General features: G+C 39.7%; 2 protein-coding genes across 3 annotated transcripts in view; both read right to left on the reverse strand.

Annotated features, from left to right (window-relative positions):
- HMX2 (H6 family homeobox 2) overlaps positions 1–13,394 on the reverse strand; it is a 41,013-nt gene extending 27,619 nt beyond the window's left edge. The window contains exon 1 of the mRNA XM_056530053.1: positions 13,284–13,394. Within this exon, the coding sequence (XP_056386028.1) occupies positions 13,284–13,339 (56 nt within the window). The 5' untranslated portion in view covers positions 13,340–13,394. The remainder of the gene's footprint in view (positions 1–13,283) is intronic.
- A 5,818-nt stretch (positions 13,395–19,212) lies between these two features.
- HMX3 (H6 family homeobox 3) overlaps positions 19,213–19,644 on the reverse strand; it is a 10,857-nt gene continuing 10,425 nt past the window's right edge. For both annotated transcript variants that reach the window (XM_056530051.1, XM_056530050.1), the window contains one exon: positions 19,213–19,644. This exon is cut by the window's right edge and continues 1,775 nt beyond it. The gene's annotated coding sequence lies outside the window, so the exon portion shown is untranslated.

Raw genomic sequence — 19,644 nt, forward strand, 5'->3', positions numbered from 1 at the left:
TCTTATCCCCTATCCAAAGGATAGGGGATAAGATGTCTGATCACGGGGGTCCTTCCGCTGGGAACCCCTGCGATCTCTCCTGCAGCACCCCCTGCCATCTGGTGCACGTAGCGAGCTTCACTCCGTGCCTGATGACTGGCAATGAAGGGGCCGTAGGATCATGATGTCATGGCCCCGCCCCCTCGTGACATCACGCCTGTCCCCTTAATGTAAGTCTATAGGAGGGGGCGTGGATAGGGGATAAGATGTCTAGGAGGGAGCGGAGTACCCCTTTAAGTATTTGCTAAGGAAGTAGCTTGAAATTTCTGGATCCCAGGGCAAAAACTATACCTGGTGCTTTAAATTTTCTTTTACCACATATAAAAAATGGAATTGTAATTTGACACTAGTGATGAGCGGCATTGCCCATGTTCGAATTTGCAATATTTCGCGAATATATAGACGAATATTCGTCCTATATTTGTGAATTTTGCATATTCGTTATATTTGCATATGTGAATATTCGCATATTTGCGTATTCGAGGAAGAAAACAATTCTTTGGAATAGTAAGGGCAAGAGAAACCATTTAAGAAAATTTTTACCTGAATTCTTGCATTGCCTTCAATGTATGTCACCATAGCTTTGAGTGTGACTTTTTGTTTGGTGGAAAAATAGCGCAATTATATCAGACAAAATGGCACACAAAATGTCAGCCATGTTAACTAACCCTTTGTGCAATGTTTCCCAACAAGAACATCTAGGCAGGAATTTGTCAAGGTTGTGCAACCTTTTTGAGCAGAAAAGGGGCTTGGAAAAAAAAATAAAAAATTGTGCAATTTTACCACTGTGTGCAGGTACAGGGAATGATACATTTTCCCAATAAGCTATAACAATTTAGCAATGTCTAACTAAATTAATAGATAAATTAATTAATTAATTAGTTAATCTACATGCTCAGGACGTGTCAAACCCTGCCAAACAGGCCATCTACCATAAAAGATCAACTGATAAAAATAGATAAATAAATTATTTAATAAATAATAAAAAAAAAAGAATTAATGAATTGATAGATTAATTAATTATTTATTTACATGTTCAGGACGTGTAAAATGGAAAACCCTGCCAAACAGGCCATCTACCATAAAAGATCAACTGATAAAAATAGATAAATAAATTATTTAATAAATAATAAAAAAAAAAGAATTAATGAATTGATAGATTAATTAATTATTTATTTACATGTTCAGGACGTGTAAAATGGAAAACCCTGCCAAACAGCCCATCTACCATAAGAGATAAAGTGATATTTACCATGGATCCTGTGTCATATTCAATACATGAGCCTTGTAGATAATAACTAAGACATTGATCTTGCATATCGTATAGTGCTACATCCTAATCCTTGGTGCAGAAGTTTAATTAATTGCTCCTTTATAAGATTTTACCACCTGAGCACACAAGCCATTCCTCCAAGCCAATTGTCTAACAAAATACCAAAATGGCCACCTTGTAGTAAATCATGGTAACCAATGAAGACGAGTCATTAGGAGCTGATGTCTCATTGGATGTTGTCTATTGCTGCACTTTTGCACTGTATTGTGAAGAACCCTAGAAGCTATATCAGATAATCAACTCCGTAATTACTGTGTACGTACATTAGACAACCAGACGTTCTTTATCCTGGGAAAGAGGGACTTATTAGAGGGGGGCAGTAGGGTTCATAAAGTGAAGATGGTTTGTTATCCTGATGCCAGTCAATAGCACCCAGCATGAGCATTTAGGAGAGGCATATGCTAAGAGCGGGGGGTCCCTGCCCGCGGTGACGGGATACATTGGCCAACTTTGCAGCGGCACAGTTGGGGACAGAATTTACAACCTCTGTAGACAGGCCGTGAAATCTCCTCTGTCACAGCTAAATGGGGAGGTTTTATTCACCCATTTCAGCCTCCGCTTGTTAAATGAGCACATCTGTCAGCCAAACAGAGAATCTCAAAGGCCTTTCGGGCTGGTTTTCCAACTCTTGTAAGGCATACTCCACAAATCAATGTCTTATTCCATTTCAGACACCTCATATCCGAGCTCTACATCTACCGCAATATACATACACCTCGTGGTCCTCCGGACTAGGATGGAGCACAGTCGTAGTGCGAACGGACCACTCACTTAATTCAGGAGGCTTATGAAATATTAATTCTGCCGGGCAAGGCGACATTAAAACCTGAGCAGCCATGCAGTGGACGTGTTTCATAAGTAGAGGAAATTAGAAGAGAAGCCTTGTTAAACTGTGCAATTGAGTGACACAAATGAACGAGGCCGGGGAGGACGGCGAGGATCATAAATATAAACCTCGTGGAGACCTATAGGGTAAATTCACACATAACAGATTTGGGTCTTGTAGAAATCCATGCACATGAAATCGCCCTATTTAGATATATGGAATACATTTTCAGAATCTTCAGCAGTGTTTTCCAAACAGTGCACCTCCAGCTGTTGCACAACGACACTTCCGGCATGATGGGAGTTGTAGTTTTGCAATAGGTGGAGGTCAGTGGTCAAGTCCTGGGAAAAAGTGGGGAAACTCACCAAGATTTCCACTCACGGGCTGGTCCTGCAGGACTACTGCTAATGGGAACAGTGTTCCTGCTGTGGTAAAAGTGCAGGAACTCTGTTCTAATGCGTTCCTGCAGGACTTGAGATGCACTGTTTGACAGTCTTCTTGCACTTAATGAATATTACTCCAAAAGCTGGGCAGGAAATTGCTGGAGGTCCAATCGGTCGGAACCCCCACGATCAGATACTACCTTTTGGATAGGGTCACCCAAAATACCACAAAAAGGGTGTGGTCCTCTAGTGGGGGGGGGGGTCTCAAAGAGTGGAAATAAATGGTGGAATTGAAAATCCATCACAAAAAAATTGGTCTGGATAAGAGGATGGTCTTCTCTTAGAGGTGGTCTTTTGGAGAGGTTTTACTGTATTAATAAACTGCAAGCCACAAGCCATGAATAAGGAAAACAAGATTTCCAGGCCAATATGGGGGATCCAGGGTTTTCTCATAAAGGGGTACTCCGGTGAAAACCATTTTTTTTTTTTTTAATCAACTGGTGCCAGAAAGTTAAACAGATTTGTAAATTAATTCTATTAAAAAATCTTAATCCTTCCAGTACTTATCAACTACTGTATAATACAAAGGAAGTGCTTTTCTTTTTGATTTTCTTTTCTGTCTGACCACAGTGCTCTCTGCTGACACCTCTGTCCATGTCAGGAACTGTCCAGAGCAGGAGAGGTTTGCTATGGGTATTTGCTCCTGCGCTGGACAGTTCCTAAAATGGACAGAGGTGTCAGCAGAGAGCACTGTGGTCAGACAGAAAAGAAATTCAAAAAGAAAACAACTTCCTCTGTATTAGACAGCAGTTGATAAGTACTGGAAGGGTTAAGATTTTTTAATAGAAGTCATTTAAAAATCTGTTTCACTTTCTGGCACCAGTTGATTTATAAAACGAAAAATGTTTTCCACCGGAGTAACCCTTTAAGTGCTTTACAGTTCCGTAAGACTATTTTTTTGTCCTGGCGAAAAATGTATCTACAAAAGAGAAACCATTGTAGACAAACACAATTACAGAGAAACAGCAACAAGCCTCTCGGTGTCCAGATACCATCCTAAGACAGCACCTGCGCGGTGCCAGGCAGTGCCCGTGGAATCCACACTTATTCCAGTGTGTAGTTAAATATTTAAAAGTGTAAGAAGCTGTGGAGGGGGTGTAGTAGCGGAGGTGTAATCCAAGATGAAATGTTCAATCCTTTCTACTTCTCAGTATGCAAGATGATCCAGGACTTAGCTTGGTTTCTCAACCTTCACTTTGCACAAACACTGGATTTTCTACAATTACATAAACAAAGCTGCACACTTACACAAAGCGTGGCAGAGGAATAGATGTTGTAGAATCTGCATAGAAAGCCTATGTACATCTACACTGCCAATTGTATTTTAAAGGCATCTTAAATAAAAGAAATGAGACAACTTTGTAAATAGACTAGACCAGTGGTTCTTAACCTGGGTTCGATCGAACCCCAGGGGTTCGGTGAGTCAGTCCCAGTGGTTCGGTAAGTCAGTCCCAAGGGTTCGGTGAGTCAGTCCCAGGGGTTCGGTGAGTCAGTTCCGGGGGTTCGGTGAGTCAGTTCCGGGGGTTTGGCGGGGGAGGTCGCAACAGGACAGGCAAACCAAGCAATTGCTTGGGGCCCCGAGCAGAGCCGGTGTTTGCCCGTCCTGTAGCGATGGGGCAATTCTCACCATCACTATTAACTGTCGGCATCCCCGAGTTAAGTTTAAAAAGGCAGGGCCGCTGGGACATAGCGCAAGCCGGGACGACGTCCCGTGCGTGCGCCCATGGAAATGAAGGCGCCGAGGACCGGAGGATAGAGAAGGAGGGAGACGCGCGCTGGCCAGCTTGGTAAGTGACCAGCGGCACGTCATCTTCGGTGCTCCGACCACCGGTCCCGAGACCTACTGCTATAGCCGGAGCGGTGGTCGGAGCACTGAAGTGGGTAGTACACAGGCATACAGCTGAATATGGCTGGAGGCTGTATGTCTGTATGTCTGTGCCTACATCAGTGGTCTTCAACCTGTGGACCTCCAGATGTTGCAAAACTACAATGCCCAGCATGCCCGGACAGCCATTGGCTGTCCGGGCATGCTGGGAGTTGTAGTTTTGCAACATCTGGAGGTCCACAGGTTTAAAACCACTGGCCTGCCTAATGTGGGGGGAACACTGCCTGCCTAATGTGGGGGGAACACTGCCTGCCTAATGTGGGGGGAACGCTGCCTGCCTAATGTGGGGGGAACACTGTCTGCCTAATGTGGGGGGAACACTGCCTGCCTAATGTGGGGGGAACACTGCCTGCCTAATGTGGGGGAAACACTGCCTGCCTAATGTGGGGGAACTCTGCCTGCTTAATGTGGGGGTAACACTGTCTGCCTAATGTGGGGGGAAGTGTATACAAAAGGAATAGGACATATAAAGGAAGGACTTACACTTCTCCTCCCTTATGAATCCACTTCTGACTTTGGCTCAAAAACTGCAGTGGCAGCTAAGTGGAAACTTAGCCTAAGGGTACGTTCACACGCACAGATTTTCGCAGCGTATTTAGCTACGGATCCACTGGTGAAGGCCCCGCTCTATGCTGGCTTTACATGTGCCGCGATGTGTGCAGTGATGTGCGTGGCGTACTCGCGCATTCCCGGCCGCTCTCCCTGCTCTGAGCTAGGCAGAGAGCTCCCGCGATGTGCGAGTATACTGCGACTCGCACATCGCAGTGTGTCTGATGGTAGCGGCGTATTGCCGCTACCAGCAGGCACATGTAAAGCCAGCATAAAGCGGGGCCTTCACCAGCGGATTTGCAGCGTAAAAAATACGCTGTAAATCCGGCGTGTGAACGTACCCTTACAGCTAACCCATGGTGTCTGCAGCTTTTGGCAGCAAATACGTTAAACTTTAAATGGGCACTATCAGAATCAATAATCAATATTGTACATTTTCACAAAACATTAACCTCCATAATATACTTCCTGTAATAATGTTATCTCCTCTTTATAGAAATCCTGGCTCATAAAAAAAAAGACCACTAGGGGTCCCCATATCATCCAGAAAATAATCCAGACCGGTTGAAGCATTATCATTGTTCCAGCTGAACCACAGGCAGGGACAAAGTCTGCTAAGTGAGGGTGGGACTAGCACTCTGTGCTCACTCCTATCCTGTCTGAAAACAGAGAGGAGGGGTCACAGAGCAGCATGCAGTGATTCAATGAAGAGACCCAACATGGCACAGCAGACTCAGGGAGGAAGTGAATGCATGGTAAGTGAGGGCGGGTACAGTGCTTGCCTCGGGCATGCTCCTTCCTGAGCAGTGGATGTCATAATGAGTAAGCAGCAGAACGAACAGAGGGATTTGTGAGCCAAATACAGAATCTAGACACATAACAAGTACATGTAAACGATCTCCATGACCTAGCGAGTAACAAATAGAAGCATAGTGACATGTGCATTGTCAGATATCCAATACCATGTAAACTGCTCAGCAATCATATACAGCAGTGTTTCCCAACCAGGGCGCCTCCAGCTGTTGCAAAACTACAACTCCCAGCATTCTTAGGCAGGTTAATGCGCCTATGCGGTTTTTTTTTTCTTCTTTTTTTGTCCGTGCAGTATGTCTAGGTTTCCTCTGTACAGCCAAATACCTCTAGTAAATGCGATCAGTACATAACCTGCAATGAAGGGGTAAATGGCCTCAGATCAGCAGAACTATGGAGGGAGCCGGGAGCTTTCATGAAGCCTTAATAAAAATTGATCTTTTTTTTTTTTTTCTCTCTTTTTTTTTTGCAGCAGTTAGAAAATAGGCTTGTAGCTCAGCTGTTATATCGGGAGAAGTCTATGGGAGTAAATGACAGATGGAATCATAAACACGTTTGATCTTGGAATCACGCTTTGCCAAATATTAAGCACAGCCCTGCAATCCCTTTTTTTTTTTTTTTTTTTATACGGGGAACCGGGGTTATGATATATGACATGTCCAAACTTTAAAATAAGGAAATTACCAGAGAAAATGATTGCAATAAATTTTCTAAGTATAAACGTTGATTATTTTTCGATTTTCATTCAGGACATATTTTGGAGCAAATGGCATTTGGCACGGTGCTATGAGTAAAGGGGGGGGGAGAGTAAAGAGGGGCGGGGGCCTTTTAAAAAAAAAAAAAAAAACTCAAGCCCTAGAGGTGTACAATTTATGTAATCTGCGCTCGGAAAATGAATTGGGTAATTTATTGGAAAACAGAAAGTCCTAAAGATTGGATCAGCCATTGCCTACCCCCCGATTCCCCCTATCCATCAAGTTCCAATTAACAGGCCGGCCGGAGAGGCCCTTTAATGGCTTTCCAATCTAGTTGCCTGATAAACCCATCAATTCCTCTGGGAGAAATTAAGAAAATCGACCGGCCCTTGGCGTTGTAGTGTCATTCCTTTCTGCAACTATATGTCAAATTAAAAACACAATTAAAATTTAAACTGTTTCAATCAGGGCCTGCCCTCCAACCTATGTTTCACTTAATAGAAGTTTGATGAAAATCTGATGCTTGTTCTCTATCAACAGGAAGCGAAGAAGAAGAAGTCCATGCTGCAAACCCAGCCCTGGACAGGGAGAGATACATAGTAGACCAGTGTTTCCCAACCAGGGTGCCTCCAGCTGTTGCAAAACTACAACTCCCAACATGCCCGGACAGCCTTCGGCTGTCCGGGCATGTTGGGAGTTGTAGTTTTGCAACAGCTGGAGGCACCCTGGTTGGGAAGCACTGTTGTAGACACTGATTTGACCTGGCTGCAGAAGGGGGATGACTAGGAGTCAGCACGGCACTGTATGTGTGTCGAAAGGGTTAACTTCCACTCTGTCACATCGATTTGAATGAATGGGGCTTTCTCTGTCCGCTAATGGTGACATGGGACGCTGAGCCACAATTAACCAAGAAACCAAGGACAATTGCAGGAAATTATAGCCGGGCACATTATAATGCACCGATAGATTATCACCTTTGGGCTCAGTTTATGTCAATTGATTCCTCTGCAGATGCAGAAAAATCCAGGAACTGTAGAGCAGAATGGGCAGGGAAGGCTGGGAGTTATAGTACCAGAGATGAAAAATATATAAAAAAATATATATTAATGTATGTAAAAAAATATATTAATGTATTTATGGCGTGCTTGGTGTGCATCTGCTTAGGCCGGCCTCCTGCTGAGCTGTCAGTCACCTGGTGAAAAATGGCGCCATTTTAACGATAACTATGGCACGTTTTACAATGCCATATTGTCTGGAGTAAGAGAAGGAGCCTGGGTGTGTTCAGAAGTAGTATTTGGGTCAGTGTTTACCAACCAGGGTGCCTCCAGCTGTTGCCAAACTACAACTCCCGGCATGCCCCTGCATATAAAACCATATATTGATATAGTGCTATACAGGGGCAAACCTATAGGAGGTGCAGAAGGTATGGATACAGGAGCCTTAGGCTGGAATTCCACTTGTTTTTCTTTTTTTTGGGGGGGGGGGGGACGCCAAGAAAAACGCCAGAAAAAACACTAGAAAAAAACGACTGAAAAAACACCAGACGCAGGAAATTGCACTGGCGTTTTTTCAGGCGTTTTTTTTTTTACCCAAAAAACACAGCACAAAAAAACAAGTAGAAACTTAGCCTGAGGGCCCTATAGGATCTTTCCCATATGCATAGACCAGGATTATAAATGAAGAAGCATTATAACTGAGGGCCCGGTTGCAGATTTTGCAGTAGGGCCCTGTATTATCAAGTGACACCAATGGTGCCATGCAAGGCTCCTATTAAAATGCATTATCCAGGATTAGAAAACCGAGACGATTTATTCCAAAAACAGCGCCACTCTTGTCCTCAGGTTGTGCGTGGTAATGCAGCTCAGTTCCATTAAGGTGAATGGAGCCAAGTTGTAATACCACATACAAACTGAGGACAGGGGTGGTGCTGTTTTTTGGAAGAAACTACCACTGTTTTTCTATGCGCCAAGAAACAAACAAACTGGTGCACGTGTTATTATAAGACACATTTTGAAACAAAACTAGCCAAAAAGAATAGAGATGTCCCCCCACCAATGACAAGAGGCTAGGCATAACCTAAAAAGGGCATGTTTTTGACCTAAATGTGCCATCATGGGCCAAAAATGTGGCAAAACTTTGGCACACATTTCTGGATTAAAATGAAGGCAATTTAAGGCTGGGATGACACCAAACTTTTTTGGGAATTTTTTTGGGCGGGAAAAATTTTTTAAAACACACTCCCAAGATGTAGATTTTGTGGCTGTTTTTTTGTTTTGTTTTTTTTCCATTTTTACTAGTTTGTCTTAGTATATGTGTTTTTTGTTCAGCTGGAGGCTCCCTGGTTGGAAAACACTGCTGTGGGGAGTTAGAGCTCAGCTGCTGCTGTAGAACTACAAGTGACAGCAGTATCTTAAGAGGAAGATTGCTGGATGTTGAAGTACTGGTTGTGGTATATAAAATTACTATAATATGGAACTAATGTTGTGCATAACAAGAAATGGAGGAAATGATTATTATTATGATGATGATTATTTGTATTAATATTAATAATAAATAAAATAATTAATTATTTTTCTTTAATGATGATAATAATAATAATATGGAACTGATGTGCATAACAAGAAATGGAGGAAATTATTATTATTATTATTATTATTATTAATAATAATAATAATAATAAATAATATAATTAATTATTTTTATTTAATGATGATAATAATAATAATATGGAACTGATGTTGTGCATAACAAGAAATGGAGGAAATTATTATTATTATTATTATTATTATTATTATTAACAATAAATAATATAATTAAATATTTTTCTTTAATGATGATAATAATAATAATAATATGGAATTGATGTTGTGCAAAAAAAGAAATGGAGGAAAATATTATTATTATTATTATTGTTATGATTATTATTAATAATAATAATATATAATAAAAGTAATAATTTTTCTTTAATGATGATAGTAATAATAATATGGAACTGATGTTGTGCATAACAAGAAATGGAGGAAATATTATTATGATGATGATGATTATTATTATTATTTTTAATATTAATAATAATAAATAATATAATTAATTATTATTCTTTAATGATGATGATAATAATAATATGAGACAGAGGTTGTGAATAACAAGAAATTGAATAAATAAATATTATTTAGTAATAATAACAAATACAGTCATTAATTATTATTTAATTAAAATAAATAATAAAAATATGGGACAGATGTTGTGTATAACTAAATTTTTTTTTTAATTAATAATAATATTAATAATAATAATAAAATATAATTCATTATTATTCTTTAATTATAATACATTATTATTATTATCTTCCTCATTTCTTGTGATGCACAACATCTGTCCCATATTCCAATAAATGTACCTATACCCCAATTGTCTGGTACAGCCCCTGATGGCCTCCTTTACTGTTGCACTACAACCTCCAGCAATCCTCCTCCCCAGATAGCACTGTCACTTGTAGTTCTACAGCAGCAGCTGAGCTCTATGTCCCCAGAGCCTGGTTTAGAGTAGACTAATGAAGTGGCATTTCATCTTTATTTCCCTCAGAACAATGCAGGTGTATTACAGGCTACAGACCCCCTCCTCTTTTTACTCCTCCACCCCCCCTCTTGAAATGATTTAAGAAACCTAATCTAATATGTGAGGAAGAACAGAAGTGTATTTAGCTTGGAATGGAAACGTTTGGTGGCTGCTGTGGAAGGTCATCACCATGGGATGAGTTAGTGAGGGGCTCTCAGGGAGACAGGGGGGTATAAAGGGGGGGGGGGTGGTGGCACCATTTAACTAAGTGCAAATCATGAGTATATAGAAGAGCAATGTGTGCCCCCCTCCATGTGTGCTACCTCCCCTGCAGTGATATTTCCCTAAACTTGTTAATCTAATAACACTCATGAAAGGCTCATTTGGCAGTATGAGAACAAACCAAGGTCACTAAGTGACAGCAAAGCACAGGAACAATAGATTCATTTGAAACAATATTTTACAGACATTTTACGATCAATATGGACTGGAGCATTATGCTGCAGCAATCTGTTAATGTTTCTTAATGGGCTTCTCATTCTGTTTGCACACTGCCATACTAGTCGATTATTTGCAAAGGCACTTGTGTATTAGGCACACACCATGCATGCACAATATACAGTATGTACACACATCTATAGGGTGCCCATCTATCATTTATTGTCTATGGCTCAGGCCCCATCACTGACCATAAGGACCATTCAGGGACATACTTTCTATTGCATTGTTACACTGATCATTAGTTGTGATTAAGAGAATGACCAGTACTGTTAGATGAACTTATTGGGAATCAATGGCCAATGTCTACTTATGGAATATCAGCTCTTGAAGGGCAATCTACTAAATCCACTGTCAGGGAGCAGTCATGTGTGTACAGCATGTTTTACAGAAGTGATGTCTGTGTCTCCAGCTGTTGCCAAACTACAACTCCCAGCATGCCCGGACAGCCTTCGGCTGTCCGGGCATGCTGGGAGTTGTAGTTTGGCAACAGCTGGAAGCACACTGTTTGGAAAACGCTGGTTCCATAGGAGGGTTTTTAGTTTGTTTTCTGTTCTTCTATTTTCCACAATAGTGGAAGACTTAAGACTGGTGTGTGCATTTTATTTCCCATGGGATACAATTTAATATAAAGAAGGACATGATGTGTAAATAGGTATGTACAGAGAGGATAGTGACCCAATAGCTACATAACATCATGTGAATAATTGTTTCCTCTGCTAATATGTATCATATGTATTGAGAGGAGAGAGAGAATAGAGAAGAGAGAAGAGAGAGAGAAGAGAGGAGAGAAGAGAGAAGAGAGGAGAGAAGAGAGAGAAGAGAGAGAGAGGAGAGAGAGAAGAGAGAGAGAGAGAGGAGAGAGAGAGGAGAGAGAGAGAGAGAGAGAGAGAGAGAGAGAGAGAGAGAGAGAGAGAGAGAGAGAGAGAGAGAAGAGATGAGAGAGAGAGATAGAGGAGAGAGAGAGGAGAGAGAGAAGAGAGAGAGGAGAGAGAGAAGAGAGAGAGAAGAGAGAGAAGAGAGGAGAGAGAGAGATAGAGAAGAGAGAGAGAAGAGAGAGAGAGAAGAGATGAGAGAGAGAGAGAAGAGAGAGAGGAGAGAGAGAGAAGAGAGGAGAGAGAGGAGAGAGAGAAGAGAGAGAGAGAACAGAGGAGAGAGAGAGGAGAGAGAGAAAAGAGAGAGAGAAGAGAGAGAGAAGAGAGAGAAGAGAGAGAGAGGAGAGAGAGGAGAGAGAAGAGAGAGAGAAGAGAGGAGAGAGAGGAGAGAGAGAAGAGAGAGAGAGAAGAGAGAGAGAGGAGAGAGAGAAGAGAGAGAGAAGAGAGAGAGAGAAGAGAGGAGAGAGAGAGAGAGAGAGAAGAGAGAGAGAGAAGAGAGAGAAGAGAGAGAGTGGAGAGAGAGGAGAGAGAGGAGAGGAGAGAGAAGAGAGGAGAGAGAAGAGGAGAGAGAAGAGAGAGAAGAGAGCGAGAAGAGAGAAGAGAGGAGAGAGAAGAGAGAAAGAAGAGAGAGAGAAGAGAGAGAAAGAATAGATAGATGAGAGAGGGAGTGAGTAAAAATAGAAATAAAATAGAAAAAATTAGGCTGTAAGAGTAATAAAGAGATAATGAAAGAGAAAGTGGATGACAAAGAGAAAGGGATGAACAGATAGATAGATAGATAGATAGATAGATAGATATGGCATAGATAGATAGATATGGGATAGATAGATATGGGATAGATAGATAGATAGATAGATAGATAGATAGATAGATAGATAGATAGATAGATATTGGATAGATAGATAGATAGATAGATATGAGATAGATAGATATGGGAAAGATAGATAGAAAGATAGATAGAAAGATAGATAGATAGATAGATAAATATGAGAGAGATAGATAGATAGATGGGTATGAGATAGACAGATAGATAGGAGATAGATAGATAGATAGATATGAGATAGATAGATATGGGATAGATGATAGATAGATAGATAGATAGATAGATAGATAGATAGATAGATACAGTTGGTCTCTATAGGAAGCATTTTGTAAAGACATTTTTCTACTGTAACATTATGTCTCCTGACCATGTACATCCCATACTGTGTGCACAGTGTATTCCGGGCTTCATATGTGCACTTCATAACAAATATACATTTATTTAACTCTTTTCTCCCTGCAGAATACTCCACGAAGGGTCATATCCCATCCCCTGCTAAAAAAAAAAAAAAAAAAAATTGTGTAAACTGTACACTGCCCTCCTTGTTGGACACATACAGATATTTGTGGTGAGACAGGGCATTTAACCCTCTAAACTCCATACCCAATGAGCCCATCGCCTTCCCTGCTCAATATGCATTATGAATGTTTTTTTTTTTTTTTTTTTACCATTGCAATTATTTAACGTTTTACTGAAAAACCAGCGGTGCAGCCTGTGATACATCTCCTCAGTCTCCTGCTCATAGATTTTACTGCTGCTCTTCCCTCTCCTCCCTGCACATCTCAGATCTTCTCCCCATTCGCAGAGAACCCTCCAGCCTGTGATCCCAAGTTGGAGCATTGGGTATGGAAGGGGTTAAGGCTGCACTGTCACCCCCAAGTTATATACCCCAGTTATACTTCCCCACCCCACCACCAGACCACCACCTCTCCTGGGAGAAGCCACTGACCTGCACAGGTTAATGTTCTTGGATGTAGCCAGGTGTGCAGGGAGTGTTGCCAACATCTGGTCCTCTGCTGTATAATGTGAGGGATTGTGGAGCTTGGAAGTTTATATATTTCTCTGGTGTTTGCTATACAAAGAGCCGGAGTATTTACTATCAAATAAAAGAAATACATGTGTGTTGTTACTACAAACAGCCAAGCGAGATCTGCTCAGTCTGATCCCAAACACTGGACATGGCCAATGCTGCAGCTTCTTAATTGCAAACAAACGCTCAGATTTAGAACTCAAACCCCAAAAGAATCAACACAAGTGTCCAGGACTGATCGCAGATTGCCAAGGAAAACGATCCGCTTCACTGGAGTGCCCACATCAAAAGCAAAAAGGGGGGGGGGGGGCAGGGGCTAGAGATGCGCCATGCCAGCTATGGAGAGGGCACAGCAAGTGCCAATGCCAACATCCCAAATCCTTCTCACTTGTTATCATCACCCAATAGTAGACTTCTCAGTAAAATAGAAAAAAAAAAATACAAAAAAAAATAAACGATATAGATGCCATGATACCCTGGCATCATTTGGCACAGGGTGGTGATACTTGTTGTTGGGTAACTCCTGGCATCACCTAAAGCTGTAGATAAACGATACAACAGATTGTATTAATGAGCTCTTCGTTATAATCTTCCTATATTAGGATACATGGGCATTATTGGCACACTTAAAGGACTGGAGAAAAATAATGTTATAAATAATAATAGTTATAATAATGGATTTAACTCATCTCGCCCATGTTTGAATATAAAGCCTTATAGGCGGTGCCACCTTGGCATTATTTAGCATAGGATATTGTTATTACTACTATGTATGTACTATAGCAGGTGTATTGTTTACTCTACTCTAGATTTATCTACATCAGTGGTCTCCAACCTGCGGACCTCCAGATGTTGCAAAACTACAACTCCCAGCATGCCCGGACAGCCTACGGCTGTCCGGGCATGCTGGGAGTTGTAGTTTTGCAACATCTGTTGGAGACCACTGATCTACATGATAAAACTAAACCCTCAGCTGGAATCTGAAGCTTTCTATGTGATGCCAAGTTGGCATTGCCAAATGTGCCAAATGTATGGCAACTGTGGCACATTGGATAAACTGAATACAACAGGATCAGACACTATATTTCCTACACTATGTTTTAGGTTCAGATGACAATACCAAAAAAAAAAAAACGATGGCACCACCTTAATGTGTCTCAATGTGCGGTGCCACCCTGGCACCTTTCAGTGGCGCAGTGCATTATCATTTCTGGGTGGTTTGGTTAAACAAAAGAATTTAGTGAAAAAAAATAAAAATAGCATTACCCATGGCCCATGTCCTCGGATTCACTCTACCCAAGTGACATTATAAAACTGGGGCATCAGGAAAGACAACAAATACTACCTGTGCCATTCACCCACACTGCGCTCTGTGCCAGTCTCTGTGCCAATTGCGCACTAATCATTCCTAATCCCGGGACACCCCTCCCTTCCATGCAGGAGACATGCAGCACTTGTTCCAGCTTTGCTCTGTGTTCTTGAAGTAATTACATTTCTCCAGGAGAAGAGGAAGATGAGGAGGAGGAGGAAGAAGAAGAAGATGATGATGAAGAAGAAGAAGAAGAAGAGGGGCAGCTGTTTATTTTACCCATCATGAATATGTTGTATCTTTGGGGAACACAATGATCTGTGCTGTGAAGACTCCTCTTTGTTCCATTAATAGTTTAATTTGCTCTATTGAGGGGATGTGGAGGTTGCACACAGGTGGGAGAATCCTCATGTGCACATACCGTCCCCTTTCTTCATGTGCTCGTCCTAATGCCCCTCATTTACTACTTACCTCTCCGGCTTCACCAGCTCAGGAAATGTGCGATTAAAATCAGGACCCTCCAACAACTAATTGCAGGGTCATTACTAAAGAAAAGCCCCTAATGCATCCTGGGTGAGAAGCCCCTCATATGTATATGACAGAATAACAATATGCACCAAGAACAGGTACAATTCAGGTGGAAACATTTCTTCCAAAAAAGTCATTAGAAAAAAAAGAATGTATTATAGTTAGATGTATAACGTTGTGTTATGTATCTTTGGCATCTATCTATCTACATGGAAATCTATCTATCTATCTCTCCGTCCATTTATCCATTTACATATTTAGATGTCATCTATCTATTTTCTTTCTTCCTTCTTTCCTTTATTTATCTCTTTCTTCCTTTCTTTCTCTCTTTCTTTCTTTCTTCCTTCCTTCCTTACTTTCTCTATTTCTTTCTTTCTTTCGTTCGTTCGTTTTTCCTTCCTCATATCAATCTATTTATCCATCCACCCATCCATCTTCTTATCTATCTATCTCTCCGTCCATTTATCCATTTACATATTTCGATGTCATCTATCCATTTTCTTTCTTTCTTTCTTTCTTTCTTTCTTTCTTTCTTTCTTACTCTTTCTTTCTTTCGTTCGTTCTTTCTTCCTTCCTTCCTCATCTCAATCTATCTATCCATCCACCCATCCATCTTCTTATCAAGCTATTTAGATATTATCTATGAATCAATTTCTTTCTGTCTTTCTTTGTCATATTTATCTATCCATCCACCCATCCATCTTCTTATCTATCTATCTCTCCGTCCATTTATCCATTTACATATTTATATGTCATCCATCCATTTTCTTTCTTCCTTCTTTCCTTTCTTTCTTTCTTTCTTTCTTTCATCCTTTCTTTCTTTCATCCTTTCTTTCTTTCTTTCGTTCTTCTTTACTTCCTTTCTTCCTTCCTCATATCAATCTATCTATCCATCCACCCATCCATCTTCTTATCTATCTATTATCTATCTATCTCTCCGTCCATTTATCCATTTACAGATGTCATCTATCCATTTTCTTCCTTCCTTCCTTTCTCTTTCTTTCGTTCTTCCTTCCTTCCTCATCTCAATCTATCTATCCATCCACCCATCCATCTTCTTATCAATCTATTTAACTATTATCTATGAATTCAATTTCTTTCTGTCTTTCTCTCTGTCATATTTATCTATCTTTAACGAAAAAAAATATTTCTTCACTGACAATATTTAGAAGCAAAAATGTAGTTCATCCCCCAAAAACTAAAAGCTGCTTCCTCATACTGTAGCTGAGATACCTGCGATACCTATCAGTGGTACCTGGTAACATCCACCCCCTGCCAGTGTTGGCATGGATAACAACAACAGGTACACATTGGTTACCTGGACGCTCAGTTCCACCACCTCCATTGGTTTTTGTATCCTCCAGAATCCCATTTGCTCCATTGCCTCTCAGTCCTATCATCAGGGCAATAGGTAAGTGGAGCAGAACCGAGCCTGTTCTATCTGGGATCCTGCTGCTGACAATTGATACAATAACACTCATTGGCTTGTTCTGTCCTCCTTCTAGCAAAGACTGGAAAAGTCAAGGAGCGTTTTGCAGCCACTAAACCCTAAATAAAGAAGTTATTTTCTCGTGATTTGGTAACATGTGAATAATCTCTGTGAAATCTGGCGCTTGTTTGGGATTGAAACACTTTAATGAGCTCCCTTTGACTTGTCTAGGAGTTGGTATTGCAAACAGTGGACGCATCCTTATGTTGTCACATACACAAGGGCAACATATTTTGACTTCAAATATCAAAGTTTATTTTCCATCTGGGTCACATGCCAGGGGTTCTGCAAATAAAGGCTACATTTCAAATGATCCAGGGCTGCTTTGAAATCATTGAACAAAAACAAGTACACAAATTATTCTAAGGGTTTTTAGTACTTCTCTCCTGATATCATCTTTATCATCATCACAACACAAGGGACTCCTGCCAGGGCTGAGGGATGGGAGGTCCTGCCTGAAACGCCCAGGTTCAAAACTAATAGACAAGTGCATACACACGTACACACTTGTGTCATGTATACACAACACACAAGGCCATTTTACTGACATTTCATACTTACACAGGCTTTAATTGGCTTAGGGTGCCTGACAATATTTAGAAAAATTATGTGAAGAATGGAAGAACTATCTCAATTAAAACCATTGATGCTGCATGGACTGAATCATCCACCTTCCATGCTGAGAGGTAGGAAAGATGGCTGCAGAATTAGTTCCACTTTGCTACATTCACTGGTACATTTTGTATCCACATCCACTATGGCAGTGTTTCCCAACCAGGGTGCCTCCAGCTGTTGCAAAACTACAACTCCCAGTATGCCCAGGCAGCCGAAGGCTGCCTGGGCATACTGGGAGTTGTAGTTTTGCAACAGCTGGAGGCACCCTGGTTGGGAAACACTGCACTATGAATCTTCACTCCATCAATTGTACTAATGAAAAGTATCCAGGAGTGGAGAAAAAAAGTCTTTTAGGGGAAACATTTCGATGCAAAAAAGTTGGTGGAAGCTACAAGAAATCATTATCAGAATACTGGAGAAAAGAATAAGAAGATACAATCCTGCCACTACTGATAATGAATAAATAATCATGGCAGAAAATGCCTACTTACTTCTATTATTTCTGAATTAATAATAATAACGATCCACATCAAGCACTAGAGAAAGAAGAAACAAACAAACAAACAAAAAAGAATAGGAGGGAAAAAAAAGCAGAAAGATGAAGAATATAAAATACACCACTACTATTAATATTAGGAAATTGCTATTTAGTACTATCATTTCGGAATTACTCATTATTACTATCACTTCTGCTATTGCTAATAATGCAAATTATAATCCTACACATCGAGGACTAGAGAGTAATAATAGTTGTCATGCTATTGCTAAATAGAAGAATAATAAGAAGATGATGAAGAAGAATTTATCATCATCACTAAATTCTTAAGAAAAATAGTAATGAATAGACGAAGAATACAAAATACTGATACTGCTAATAGTAATAAACACTGTTCAGTGTATAATACTACTACTGTTATTTTATGATTATTATAGAGTATACTTCTAGTAATAATAATAATAATAATAGAAGTAGTAATAATAATGATGATAATAAAAAACATCATCATCAACAAATACTAATGGCACTACTACTAAAGGATGATATTTATTATAATATTATTGTAAAGAGGCATAACACAATAATAATAATAGCATTCTAAAATATTACTACTCGAATATATTACTAATAGAGAATTATACTATTACTAGTGATTATAATCTAAAATGTTACCACCACTTTTTACTAACAAATTTATGGTAAAGTATCATAGTATTGGTAATAGTATTAATAATCGTAAGAAACACTATATTAAAGATCTCTAACTCTTATTTTTTCATTTGCTTGCTATTATTTGTGACTTGTATTCTGCATACATCTTTGCCTAAAATTGACTATATATATATATATATATATATATATATATATATATATATATATATATATACATATATATATATATATGTTGGTTATAGAATTGTAACTTTTTTTTATAGTATTACTAATTGCACACACATACAGTCACCTTTACATAATATACTTGCAATGTAAATGCCTAACCATAGAGGAAAAGAACACACAGACAAAATAAGGAAATTGTAGTTTATTTCATTTTCACAACAAACATTCATTATTTTTTTTTTACAAATATATTTTATAAAAAAAAAAAAAAAATTCTGAACATGTCCCAGATACAGATGAGGATGGAGCTGCCTGTGCACACTGCTCCAATATTTCCCCTCCTATAGCAACAAGTAATGGAGAAGAGCAGGACCCATGCAGCGCCAAGCCCATTGTATACTAGTATGGATACTGTACATTTATAAAATAACTTAAATTACATCAATGATTGTCCCTTAATACACAGCCCAGCTCCTGTTTACATGGTACACAGCACATTCCAACCTCCTGCCCCTTTAAATATGCAAATATTGTATGTGTGTATGTGTGTATATGTGTATGTGTGTGTGTGTGTATATGTGTATGTATGTGTATGTGTGTGTATGTGTGTATATGTGTATGTGTGTGTATGTGTGTATATGTGTATGTGTGTGTGTATATGTGTATGTGTGTATGTGTGTATATGTGTATGTGTGTATGTGTGTATATGTGTATGTATGTGTATGTGTGTGTATGTGTGTATATGTGTATGTGTGTGTATGTGTGTATATGTGTATGTGTGTGTGTATATGTGTATGTGTGTATGTGTGTTTTAATTCAAACTACAAACTGCAAATATTGTATGTATGTGTGTGTATGTGTGTATACGTGTATATGTGTGTGTGTATATGTGTATGTGTGTGTTTTAATTCAAACTACAAACTGCAAATATTGTATGTATGTGTGTGTATGTGTGTGTGTATATGTGTATGTGTGTGTGTGTTTTAATTCAAACTACAAA

This window comes from Hyla sarda, chromosome 7 (genome assembly GCF_029499605.1).
Source record: "Hyla sarda isolate aHylSar1 chromosome 7, aHylSar1.hap1, whole genome shotgun sequence".
Lineage (NCBI taxonomy): Eukaryota > Metazoa > Chordata > Amphibia > Anura > Hylidae > Hyla > Hyla sarda.